Source organism: Myxocyprinus asiaticus, chromosome 11 (assembly GCF_019703515.2).
Source record: "Myxocyprinus asiaticus isolate MX2 ecotype Aquarium Trade chromosome 11, UBuf_Myxa_2, whole genome shotgun sequence".
Taxonomy (NCBI): Eukaryota; Metazoa; Chordata; class Actinopteri; order Cypriniformes; family Catostomidae; genus Myxocyprinus; species Myxocyprinus asiaticus.
Genome location: NC_059354.1, coordinates 6,051,009 through 6,063,706, shown reverse-complemented (window position 1 = coordinate 6,063,706; position 12,698 = coordinate 6,051,009). Strand labels below are relative to the sequence as shown.

The following is a 12,698-nucleotide window of genomic DNA, read 5'->3' as shown; positions in this document are numbered from 1 at the left end:
AAACATTCTCAGTGTAGGTTGGAAAAAGTATGTGAACCGCTAGGCTAATGAAGTCAACAAAAGTTAGAGTCAGGAGCTGGCAAACCTGGAATCCAATTAATGAAACGAGATTGGAGGTGTGGGTTAGACAGAGCTACTTTGACTTAAAAAAAAAAAAAAAAAAAAGCACTCAAATATTTTTTGAGGACTGATGAAACTAAGGATGAATTGTTTGAGAAGAACACACAGCACTACGTATGGTGTAAAAAGGGCACCGCATTCCAACATGAAAACATCATCCCAACAGTGAAGTACGGTGGAGGGAGCATCATGATTTGGGGCTGCTTTGGGGCCTGGACTGGGAAAAAATAATTACCAAGTTTATCAAGACATCCAACAGGATGGGGTCTGCGTAGCTCAGCAAGTAAAGATGCTGACTACCACACCTGGAGTCACAAGTTCGAATCCAGGGCATGCTGAGTGACTCCAGTCAGGCTTCCTAAGCAACCAATTGGCCCGGTTGCTAGGTTGGGTAGAGTCACGCTGGGTTAACCTCCTCGTGGTCGCTATAATGTGGTTCTCGCTCTCGGTGGGGCGCGTGGTGATTTGTGCGTGGATGCCGTGGAGAATAGCGTGAGCCTCCACACGTGCTAGGTCTCCACAGTAACACGCTCAACAAGCCACGTGATAAAATGCGCGGATTGGCGGTCTCAGACTCGGAGGCAACTGAGATTCATCCTCCGCCACCTGGATTGAGGCGAGTCACTACGCCACTACGAGGACTTAGAGCGCATTGAGAATTGGGTATTTCAAATTGGGAGGGAAAGGGGAGAAAATCCACAAAAAAAAAAAAAAAAAAAAAAATCCAACAGGAAATGTCAGGGTGGCTGTGCGCCAGCTGAAGCTCAGTAGAAGTCGGGTGATGCAGCAGGACAATGAACCTAAACATTGAAGTAAATCCACTACAGAATGGCTTCAAAAAAAGAAAATCCACCTTTTGGAGTGTCCCAGTCAGAGCCCAGACCTTAACCCAATAGAGATGTTGTGGAATGACCTCAAGAGAGCCGTTCACATCAGACATCCTAAGAATATGGCTGAGCTGAAGCAGTTCTGAAAGGAAAAATGGTCCAAAATTCCTTCTGAACGTTGTGCAGGTCTAATCCGCAGCTTTCGGAAATGCTTGGTTGAGGTTATTGTTGCCAAAGGAGGATCGACCAGTTATTAAATCCAAGGGTTCACTTACTTTTTCCACAGTACTGTGAATGTTTAATGGGATGTGTTCAATAAAGACATGAAAGATCATATTTGTTTGTGTTTTGGTAGCTTAAGCACCATCGTGTTTGTCTAAACATGTGACTTTGTGATCAGATCACATTTTATGACCAATTAATGCAGAAAACCAGACAATTACAAAGGGTTCACATACTTTTTCTTGCCACTGTCGGTGTAATTTAATTTTCACTAGTTAAAATGTGTGATATCAGCAATGGAATAACTACTAGTGAAAAAGTAAATGTTTATATCATTACTTAAGTTTTCACAAGTAAATACGTTAATTCTTCGTACGAAAACGATGTCTTTATTCACAAAAATACCCATTCTTGACATAAACAAATGTAATGTCTAGTAAAAAAAAAAAATAAAAAAAAAATACTGATATCTAAAACCAGCATTTTCACTAGTAAAATGTCACAATGATCTGTAATTAACTCCTGTTCAAAACTAGGGATGCACCGATACCACTTTTTCTCTTCCGATCCGATTCCGATATCGTAAAACTCAGTATCGGCCGATACCGATCCGATACCAGTGTTGTTTTTTTGCATAATCAGTTTAGAATATCTGCACATTATTGTGTGGAACTAACTGGGAGTACTCTTTAATATGTAAAGAAACACAAACATCTAACTGCACATTATTTCAGTATAAATGTACACTATTAATAACTAGTATACTGGATAATGTAGCAGCAAAATTAACAGTAATTCCAGTCTTCAAGTCTTCAGCAGAAAAGAAACTAGTGTTTTATTTTTGCCTCTTTTTTTCACAAAAATTTTTCAACTTGTATCTGGACTTTACAGGATTCAGATCTCTTTTTTGTTCAGTTTAGTTGTAAGATATCAGCTCACATTTCATTCACACAGTTATTTTTCTGGAACCCATTCAACTGAAATATTATTATAATTTGTAAACAAATGATAATAATAATATATTATAATAGTAATATATAGTAAAACATCTCAATCGTGCACCTTTAACTTTTAAACCCTCACGCTTTTATTTTGACATTCTGAACTCTCCAGGAAGTCCTGTATGTGTCAGTTTGTAGTCAAGTTCACAGTAGTTTAATTCGCTTCTTATTCAAATTCTGGTAAAATGCACCTCCAGTGCTGTTCTAAACGCCTATTATAAGTGAACCGAACTATTGAGCATCTACATCTGAGATGTTGTTCGTGAGTAGTGCTCAAATATTGCGCACCGCTGTGAAGACTAAAAATAGCCGCGAGTGTGTGTGTGTAAACGGAGCAGCACCATTCACTGACGTGCTGGAGCTGTGCGTGCATTTTATATATTTACTTATTAAACACAGCTTTTTGTGATTCACAGAGCTATGGCACGTCTTCAAGTGGCTTTGAATAAAATGCACGAGTCATATGAACTACATTAATGGTGTTTTTATGGTTCTTTTATGTCATTTTTGGAGCTTGACAGTAACGAACATGACTAACACACAATAATGGATTTGGATCGGGCTCGTCAGAGCCGATACCGATCCAGGTATCAGATCGGTGCATCCCTATTCAAAACACAATTACAGATATCTATATATTTTTTTTTCTATTTGAAACTCCAAATATATCAGCATCACACTTCTTACTAGTAAAACTATCATTTTTTTATATCAATAACTGTTACTAGTGCAGATGTCCATTCCTGATATCAACTATTAAATTACAACTCCTAAAAATGCTTATTTTTGAAATCTGTAATTTGGTTTTCCACATGTGCCGATGTTAATTTCAGATATCCGTAATGTTATTTTAACTAGTAAGAAAGCATTTTACTTTATCCATAATTACTTCCCAATTTAGTGGTATGTGAAATCCATTTCCAGATGTCTAAAATACCAAATCTAACATAATATTACATAAAATAATTACATAAGCTGATATGTGTATTTGGCATTTTAACTGTAATTGCGTTTTGAACAGGAGTGAATGGCAGATCATTGTGAAATTCTACTAAAATGTAGTTAATTATCTTGATTTTACTAGTTATAATTACACTTTTAATATCAAGAATTAACATTTTCACTAGTGAAAACTTACATCTATTGCTACCGATATAACAAATGAGCATTTTCATTAGCTGTAATTCAATTGTAATTCAAATTAATATTTGTACTAGTAAAAATGTAACTATTGATATACATTTTTTTTATTACTAGCGCATAGCTGATGAAATTGGAATTTCAACTAGTAAGAAATCAATAAAAGATATCTGTGTGTTCTGAACAGGAGTGAATGACAGATCATTGTGAAATACTACAAGTGAAAATGCAGTTACAGATAAAATACTTATTACTTGTTGAAATTCCATGTTTGATATCAAGAATTGGTATTTCTGTGAAATGATAACATTTGTTTTATAAATAATTAATGTTTTTACTTGTAAAAAGTACTGATATAAAAAAATTGGCATTTTTACTAGACGTAATTCCATTGCTGATTTCAAGAATTAGCATTTTGACTAGTTAACTAGATAAAAAATCTATATAACACACACTGCATGTGATTAAATGTCAAAAGGGCTTACGATATCTTGCAAGCACATTCAGGTGTGATATGGTGTCTCACCTGGTTCTGTGTAGCCGTCTCTCAGGTACTGGATGATAGTGATGATAAACCGCGGCAAAACCATCTCAGACATCAGCAGCAGATCACGAGGGACCGATGGCACATTCTCACCTGTTTTTAACCGATGCCTTCTACAAAACCTGTCACACAAAACATGTGAATTACAAAACTGACAAATGACAGCTTAGTAGGCTCCTATTAGTAACATCTTACAGCATAAATAACCTTTTTGAGCTTTTATAATTAAAAATACTTACACAGCCAAAAATCCCATTAACTGTTATGCCTGTCTAATAAGGGTGTAGCGTTTTATCGTGGCACGACTCATCGTGGTTCAAAAATATGACGATGCACATAGTGGAGATGTTTTTTTTTGCATCTGTTCTACCCAATGCGCACGACGCCCTAAGCCTAATGCGGGTGGAGCTATTGTACAATAAGTTCGGCTGAAACCAATACGAAACCAGGAGCAGGAGCAACAATGTTTTGGACTCGGACACCAACCAGCCTGCAAACTAAAGGGAGCATTGAATTCAGCCAGTAACGCTCATGATAAACAGTGAATCGCTAGTGTCCTCTGCAGCTGATCTCAGTGAGTTGTTATATTTGCCAACTTTGTTAGCTTTTCTTACACTGCTGTCATCTTATTTTATGCATCGTTTTGTTCTGTAAGGGGATTTTTGAAGTTTGGAAGACTGCAACTGTTAAGTATACAGGTGGGATTCTCAATCAATAATATTATATGCTATGGCAAAAATCCAAATACAACCATCTGCTACACCAGTGCTAATAATGATTCCACTGTTACAGTTTACAGAACTTAGCAAGTTAAGCCATAGTTCAAACAAAACATTGTAATTACATTACCTGTCGTCTTGAGCGTAGATGTCGTCTCTGACAATCTTGTTGAGCAATGTAATAACGATGGATTGCATTAATCCGTATGTTTAAATATGTCCTCAAAAACAAGAGTAAAAGCTGTAAACAAACACACTGTGACGCGCCATGTTTGTTTATGTTTGAGGTAGTCACGTGAAACTACCACGTAGTCACGGTTCGGCTCTCAGGTCAGTGGAAAAGCAGTGAACCAGTGGATCACAGGCTCGGCATGAGAACCATCGCAATTTCAGTGGAAAAGGACTATCTGTTTACTGTACATTGTTGATTGGCTAGCTGCTAATGCACCCCAATTTTCCACACAGGATGAATAAAGCACCAGTAACTCTCATGTAAGTTTCAATCAATGTACAGTACCTCAAACACTGAAGTGAAGGACATGTTCAGTGTGTGTAGTGTCAGAAGGGAAGAGACCTGTCACTGACCCTCTGGGTGGGATAAAAATAACTCAGACTGTGTCACTCTCAGTAAGGCAGTGATCAGGTGCCACAGCACACGCCACACTATTAACCCCCCCACCCCCAACAGCCCGTCTGACTGGCACACCAGCACAAATGTTATCTGGCAGTGCACGTCTCTGTCTCAAAATCTAGTTAGCTGTCTACTTCACTGCATTTATATGAATCATGGACACGTTCAAATCAGATCTAACATTCACTATGATTTGGGGGCATCATAGGCATATTCTGCATAGTCTTTAAATCTTTACAAGCCATCATATGACCAATGATGCCCCACAATGCAGTCTAGGTAGATCAGTAGGTTTAAGAATATGATACCCAAAAGGGCTGCTGACTAGGACCCATCTATGCCGATTTCCCAAGACACTAATGATACGGAAAGCACCCTCGATTCAAATCAGCAGTGCTTTTAGCAATGCACACATAAAAAACAAAAGTGCTGCAGATTCTGAACATGCCTATGTTAAATATGCCCAAAAACTAGGGGTAGACTGATATATCTGTCAGGTGCTGATAGTTGCTTATTGGAACTACCGTTATCTGCAAAAATGGATGGTGATAATTACCAACAGTTTTTTTCATAATTTGGTCATTCCAAAATAAAAGTCCCTGGTGTGTTTTGGGCTTGTTTATAGTTAAAAGTGCTGCACTATGTACAGTATCAAATCTTAATTTTTTTTTTTTCTGGTTATTTTGGGGATTTTGGTTGAACAATCAACCAGAGTTGGGACTGGACTCAGACTCGAGTCAGAGTCACGAGTCCAATTTTAATGGACTTGGACTTTTTCATGGACTCGGATGCGTTTTTACTCTGACTTGACTCGGACTCTAGCTTTTGGGACTCTGGATTTTTTGGAGTCCATGACATTTGTGATGCAATAAAATTTCTTTTTTAATAAATAACGAAACAGAAATTTATGAACACATCTCTGTCTGCATGCAGCTGTATTAGCCCCTGAAGTCATAGACGTAGCCAGAGTTGTTTCACTGTGTTTAAGCAAACACACACACACACGCGCGCGCACGTGCACAGGCACACTCATCAGTCAACCAATACACCTGAATGTTACTACAGAGACTACTGTATAACATCGACTACCGAGGTGGCTGGCACGATGAAAACATAAGGACGGTATCCAATATGTATGTATCCAATACAATAGAAACTAAACAAGACAGTTTCACACTGGACCTGACAACTGGTAAAATTGCATATGGCATTTATGCAGCCAAGATGCTCACATTTCGGTTTCATCGTGATTAAAAACTTAAAATCAAGAACTTCAAGTTAAGTCACCCACATCATGTCTCTCACAGTTTACTAAAAACAGCATATCGAAATAAAAATACATAAAAATAGTATTAATATTGGATATTAAGTCTTTTTAGGCGTAATGTATCTACACATGTAGGCTTCTGTAGTCTCTTGTGGTCCACGCAGTGTTTTCAGCTTGAACTGGTCCATAATAGCTTGATTAATTATCCGTGTAACTTTTTAAATAGTCGGGGGGAAAAATCGTTATTACTAAAGCAGACAGCAACTCTAAACAGATAAACAGCACCTATTTATTATTGATTGACTATTTTCAAAGCACTGACGAGCTGCTTAAAATACATTCTTTTACAGCATTTGTCCACCATTCACAACATTCAACCATGCACAATAAAATATTAGGATATTTTGGGCAGTGAAATGCTTTGTTTATAATTTAATTATAGACTATAAAATAAATGTATTATTCAATGACAGAGTTTGTGTATGAAGCTAAACTTCATGTTACGAGATGAATTTAGCTGGTTATGATGTTTTTATTTTAAATGTTTATTTTATTTTTATTGTAAACCACCGGGTAACTTATGCACGTCTTTTTTAGCACACATCTCTGACACTTTTGAAGGAAAATTCTGTTAAATTTATGACTCAAAATTATTATTCTCCTTGTTTTGCAGTTAAAGAAGAGCTCAATGAAATTTTCTTTGGTTAGTATTTAAAGATTTCAGACTGATTGCAGACTAAAGTGGCTGCCGCTCAAGCAAATATCAATTATTATAATTTTTTTTTATCTTCCGTGGCAGCTGCTGTGAGATGCACACAGACACATCAGGGATTTAGGTACACAAGCAGCACGCAGAACTACCCTGCATTGTGCGGTTTCGAGCAAATTAACTAGAAAATCATGTCCGTGATGACATGGCCCTAATATTATCAGTGGGCTTTTCCAGTGTTTTTGGATGTAGCATTTGCAGTCAAATCGTGAGACGTAACTTCTCAGCGAGTGCCAATTACTACTGTTGACTCATTTGTATGTACTGTATTTTCCCAAATCAGTCGGCAAATAGAGAAAAAAGATTCAGAAAGAAATCTCAGTATAGACTTATTTTATTAGATAGGGATCATTTTAAATAAAACTAAATTGAATTGAATTGACAAATTGAAAATGAAGTAGAAATAAAAACTAAATTAAAATTCGAAAAATAATAACCTTGGTTGTAATGACTAACGCAGCTTTCACTTCCTTTAGTCTATGTTTGAGTGGAGGGGAAAAAGCAACAAATAATTGAAATGTCAACAGAACGCAAAAAGAATTGTGTTGAACAGTTTTTTCTTCATTCACTGAAAGCATAGGCTTTCATTCTGAAACCACTTTGAAGTTTGTTCAGCAGGATACTAATCATAAAATGTATATATGAAATGCAACAGAGGTGTTTTTGATACATTTACATTGACAAACTCGTCGCCTTTAGCACACTCTTTCCTGCCAAACAAACTACTTATTAAAGGGATAGTTCACCCAAAAATGAAAATTCTCTCATTATTTACTCACCCTCATGATATCCCAGGTGTGTATGACTTTCTTTCTTCACCAGAACAGATTTGAAAAGTAAAAGATCATAAAAAGTAATTAAATATTGATCTTTTTTTCACACCAAAAGTGATCGTATAGCTTTAGAAGACATTATTTTAACAGCTGGTGTCATATGGATGAAGTTTATGCTGACTGTCTGTGATTTTTGAAGCTTCAAAAGAGAAATCTCCATTCATTTGCATTTTAAAGACCTTCTGAGCTGAGATATTTTTTCAAATTTTCTTTAAAAGTTTCTGCAGAAGAAAGAAAGTCATACACACCTGGGATATCATGAGGGTGAGTAAATAATGACAGAATTTTCATTTTTAGGTGAACTATACCTTTAAGTAGAAACAATTAGGAAAACTGCTTGTAGGCTCAATTGTTGTTAAATATTACTGCATATTTCATCTTTAATAATAAAAAATAAAAAAAAAATCATCCCCATCATTACTGAATCCCCCTACCCAAAAATGACATCTAGCTATAGTTGGCTCAACTAGATTTAAGACTAAGAGGCCCCAAACTGCAGCTGATTTGGAACACACCAATGACGTGGTGCCCAAAAATTATGTCTTGCTAGTCGGCTCACTAGGTGCTGACAAAATTGAGATGACTCGCAATGCACCTTTGGGGCCCAATTATGCTGCTGACTCGTAGCACGCCTATGCCCACTACTGCCATTTCTGGAGTCAGTTTGCTAGGTTTGAGGTTAAGATGTCCAAAAATGCTCAGATTCGAACAGACCTATGACATGATGCCCAAAATGTAAGTCTTGCTTGCCTGTTCAACTAAATTTGAGACTACGAGGCCCCAAACTGCAGCTGATTTGGAATACACCAATGATGTGGGGCCCAAAAATGTTCTCTAACTAGTCGGCTTACTACATTTGACATTACAAGGCCCCAAAACACAGCCAATTCGTTACACACCAGTGATGTGATGCCCAAACATTAAGTCTAGACAGTAGGGGTGTAATGATCCATTGATCCAATGACAAACAATCCAATGTTATGGATACAATATGTTGTGGGATGTTGTCATGGGTATGTAACTGAAAAATTCGCTGTCATCAAACGAGTGATCATCACTTGTGTGTGTTTATTTTTTATATTATTTATCTGCATAATTTTTTTTTTCAACAATAAGTACCTTATTTTGTTGTGGATGTCCCAATGTGTATACAGAGAGCTGAATAAAATAATAAAATAATATTTTAGTTGCATCTGAGGGCAAAAAAAAAAAATAATAATAATAATAATAATTGTGTAAAATATGCACATAATATCGGATTATCGATCGCAGGCCGCTGAATCGAATCATATCGTATCGCGGCAGACTTTGAAGTATCGGCAAATATCGGATCGCATCGTGATGAAACGTCCAATTTACACCCCTACTATACAGTGAGCTCGCTAGACTGATGCCCCAAAACGCAGCTGTTTCGGAACGCGCAAATGCTATGATATGGTACGATATACAAGAAGGCCGACTAGGCAGTGAGCTGGCACAGTGTTTGAGACACAACCCCTGTCAGTCAGCCTGTCAGATCCCCGCTCAGAGCCCCGATACTGACCCGCTCTCTCTCATGACGTTCCCGTCCCCGCAATCGCAGGCCCCGCCGGCCTGACTCCGGAACATGTTGAAATCGTGGCCCGTGTGATCGCCGTTGTTGAAGCACTCGGCGCATAGCGACATGCACGGCGAGATGCCGCACGTCCGGCAGCGGTAGGCCACAAAGTTGGCCGTCCACACCAGCCCGCAGAGGGTGGCGTTGTCGTAAGACCGGACGGTGCGGCAGAAGTCGTCGAAGCCGTCCCCTCCGGCCAGCAGCCATTTACACCACTCCAGCGCCTCCGGGTCCGAGCCGCGCTCCGGGTTCAGCACGCTATCCAGCAGCTCCTGCAGCTGCCGCAGCGCCGAGCTGTTGTCAGTCCGCTTAAGGTCTGCCTTCAGATGGGCGGCGGTGGATTTCTTGTCCCGGCGCAGCTGCGACGCCGCCATCATGCGCTCCGGGTTTGTTGTGCTCACTTTATTTTGGTTGTCTTGTTGCTTACGTTCACGGCGCTTCTCGCGAGTTCTTGTTGCTACGGCTCCCACTGCGTTCCTCGCACGAGCTCCATTGGAACAGAAGAGGGGCGTGGAATGGACATAAAAGTGCTGAAGTGGGCGGGGCTCAGCATCTCACAAGTTACATATACATTTATTCACGTTCACTTTGATTTAGTTTTGCTTTGTATATGTGCAAAGATGTTTTGTATTGATAAACGTAATATATTTTTTTACAACTTAGTGGAAGTGATATAATGATATATTACAATGTCATAGCATAAGAAAAAAATAAATTGCATGTAATATACAATTATTAATGTTAACGGGGATGATCCATGTACATAACATTGTTTATTTCGTTTTTTTAACGATACTGTAGTGTTTCCTGTAAATGTGCAAGCAAGAAGGCTATTAGAGCATGTAATTTTATTATTTAGTTTCCTCGTTTTTTGTTTTGTTTTTATACTCTGGCACACTCTTATTTTATTCTTTACATAATTTAAACCACGTAAACTTTGTAACATTGTTCATTGTAGACTGCGAATGAACACTTTATTGTGTTGTTCATATTAATAGCCTATACATATGCAACTTTTGCATATATTCCTTTAGCATACGCTTTTATTCTTAACAATTTACAGTATCATAAAGTAGCCAACAAAATTAATAGTACCGTATGTTCCGCAATGCCAAATTTTACGAGTAAACTAGAATAGTACACAACTAGTGAAGAAGTATAATTGTAGAGCGGTAGAGAAAAGACGTTTAGTTAAACACGTTTTATTTACTGTTTTATTAGATTAGAATTTTTCAATTTTATCCCCAGACCTGCACGTGGACGGTTTTGTCGCGTTTTTGTATGCTACTTTTTTCAGCGCTGGACAAGATGGACCAATCACAGTCGTTTATGATTACTGGATGAGGCATTTCATACAATCATTAATGGAAAAGTACGGGACCGGATTTCAAATTGTATAAGAATGATTAATTCTTGGAGTAAATTTACTTAAAAGATTATACTCCTCATTGTGAAAATGCGTCCATGAAGACAAAAAACGTCCTGAGGTTTGAGTGCGGCTCGATGGAGGATTCTGTTTTCAGAGCCGCCTAGCGCCACCTGGAGGAGGACACCTTTCAGTCATTTCAGTCAGTGTGTGTGTGTGTGTGTGTGTGTGTGTGTGTGTGTGTGTGTGTGTGTGTGTGTGTGTGTGTGTGTGTGTGTTAGTAATGTTATGACAATGTCAAACGTAAAACGTTACCATGTCAATAAAGCTACCTGAATCGAAATCTAATAGCTTGCAAAATCTTCCGCCCAGTGGTGTGTTTGGCGTTAAATGTTGTTCTTCTCGCGAGGTTTTGTTTGTCTAAGGTATGTTTACAGTTGTTCTCGCGATGTTTTGTCGCTTGATTGACATAGGGTGTGTAGGTCAGATGGCAGGCTGAGATGTTGCTTATCTGACAAAAGCATGTTGTTTGAACGTGTGCGGAGACTATTTTTGGATGAATATCTTCCAATATAACTCAGCATCACAAGTAAACATGTCTATGACTCAGCATGTTTCTGAAACAACACAAACCACACATTCAGATTATGTAGAGACATTCCAAGGCAATGTGACAGACTATTGATTGTTTTTATGCAGTTTGTCCTTGTTTTATCCTTTCTGCACCATAATATCTGGGTAAATCTCAATGTCAAGCCTGTTAAGATTCCAGAACATATTTAATCACACAATAAGATGAAAATAATAATAAAATATATATACACATACACTGAAAAATAAAGTATTTGTTCTGTAATACAGTAATAAAAACCATCCTGAATGCAGAATTTAACAGAGCAAATAACAAATCAGAAATACATTTAATACAATTCTTCAGGTGTTTTCCCACAGATTTTAAGAGTCAAAACTGCAATCAAATAACAACTATAAGTTAAATATTTCATTCATTAATCTCTCCTTTTATAAAATTTCACTAATTACATCAAAACAAATGTGAATACTTAACTTCTTATTGTCACATGAGCAAACAGTCAGAAACTGCATTGCCTGATTGAAGTCTTACAGGCCTTAAGTACAACATTACATAAAACAATAACAGTTCTTGTTTCATTTAGTGTCGGACATGACGGAAGTTAACCTAATTCATTAACCACCCCGACTAATGTAGAAGTGTTTTTGATTAATTAAAAAGATCCAGCTCATAAGATTCATTTGTTCGGGAATCAGATTACACTTGCAACGCTGTATGTTGTGTGCTGTAGATTCAAAAGAACCCGTTCATTACAGTAATTTCTACAGTTGTGCACAGTGGATTCAAAAGAACCCGTTCATTACAGTAATTTGTTCAGGAATCGGACTACACAAGTAGCACTGTATGTTGTGCACTGTAGACTCAAAAGAACCTGTTCATTACAGTAATTTCTCCAGGAATTGGACTACAGTAGCAGTGCTGTATGTTGTGTGCTCTAGATTAAAAAAAGCCCATTCATTACAGTAATTTCTACAGTTGTGCACTCTGGATTCAAAAGAACCCGTTCATTACAGTCATTTGTTCGGGAACCGGACTACACTAGTTGTGCTGTATGTTGTGCACTGTAGATT

The 12,698-nt window shown here is 37.8% G+C and overlaps 1 protein-coding gene across 4 annotated transcripts in view; it reads right to left on the bottom strand.

Moving 5' to 3' along the window:
- The window catches only part of LOC127448054 (E3 ubiquitin-protein ligase ubr3), a 131,650-nt gene extending 121,473 nt beyond the window's left edge, over positions 1 to 10,177 (bottom strand). For 2 of the 4 annotated variants that reach the window (XM_051710308.1, XM_051710310.1), the window contains exons 1-2: positions 9,617 to 10,177; positions 3,837 to 3,976 (exon numbers count right to left, since the gene is read on the bottom strand). In XM_051710308.1, coding sequence (XP_051566268.1) covers positions 3,837 to 3,976; positions 9,617 to 10,047 — 571 coding nt within the window. In that variant the 5' untranslated portion in view covers positions 10,048 to 10,177. The remainder of the gene's footprint in view (positions 1 to 3,836; positions 3,977 to 9,616) is intronic. The other 2 variants (XM_051710309.1, XM_051710311.1) reach the window with 1 other exon arrangement.
- Between the last annotated feature and the right edge of the window lie 2,521 nt (positions 10,178 to 12,698).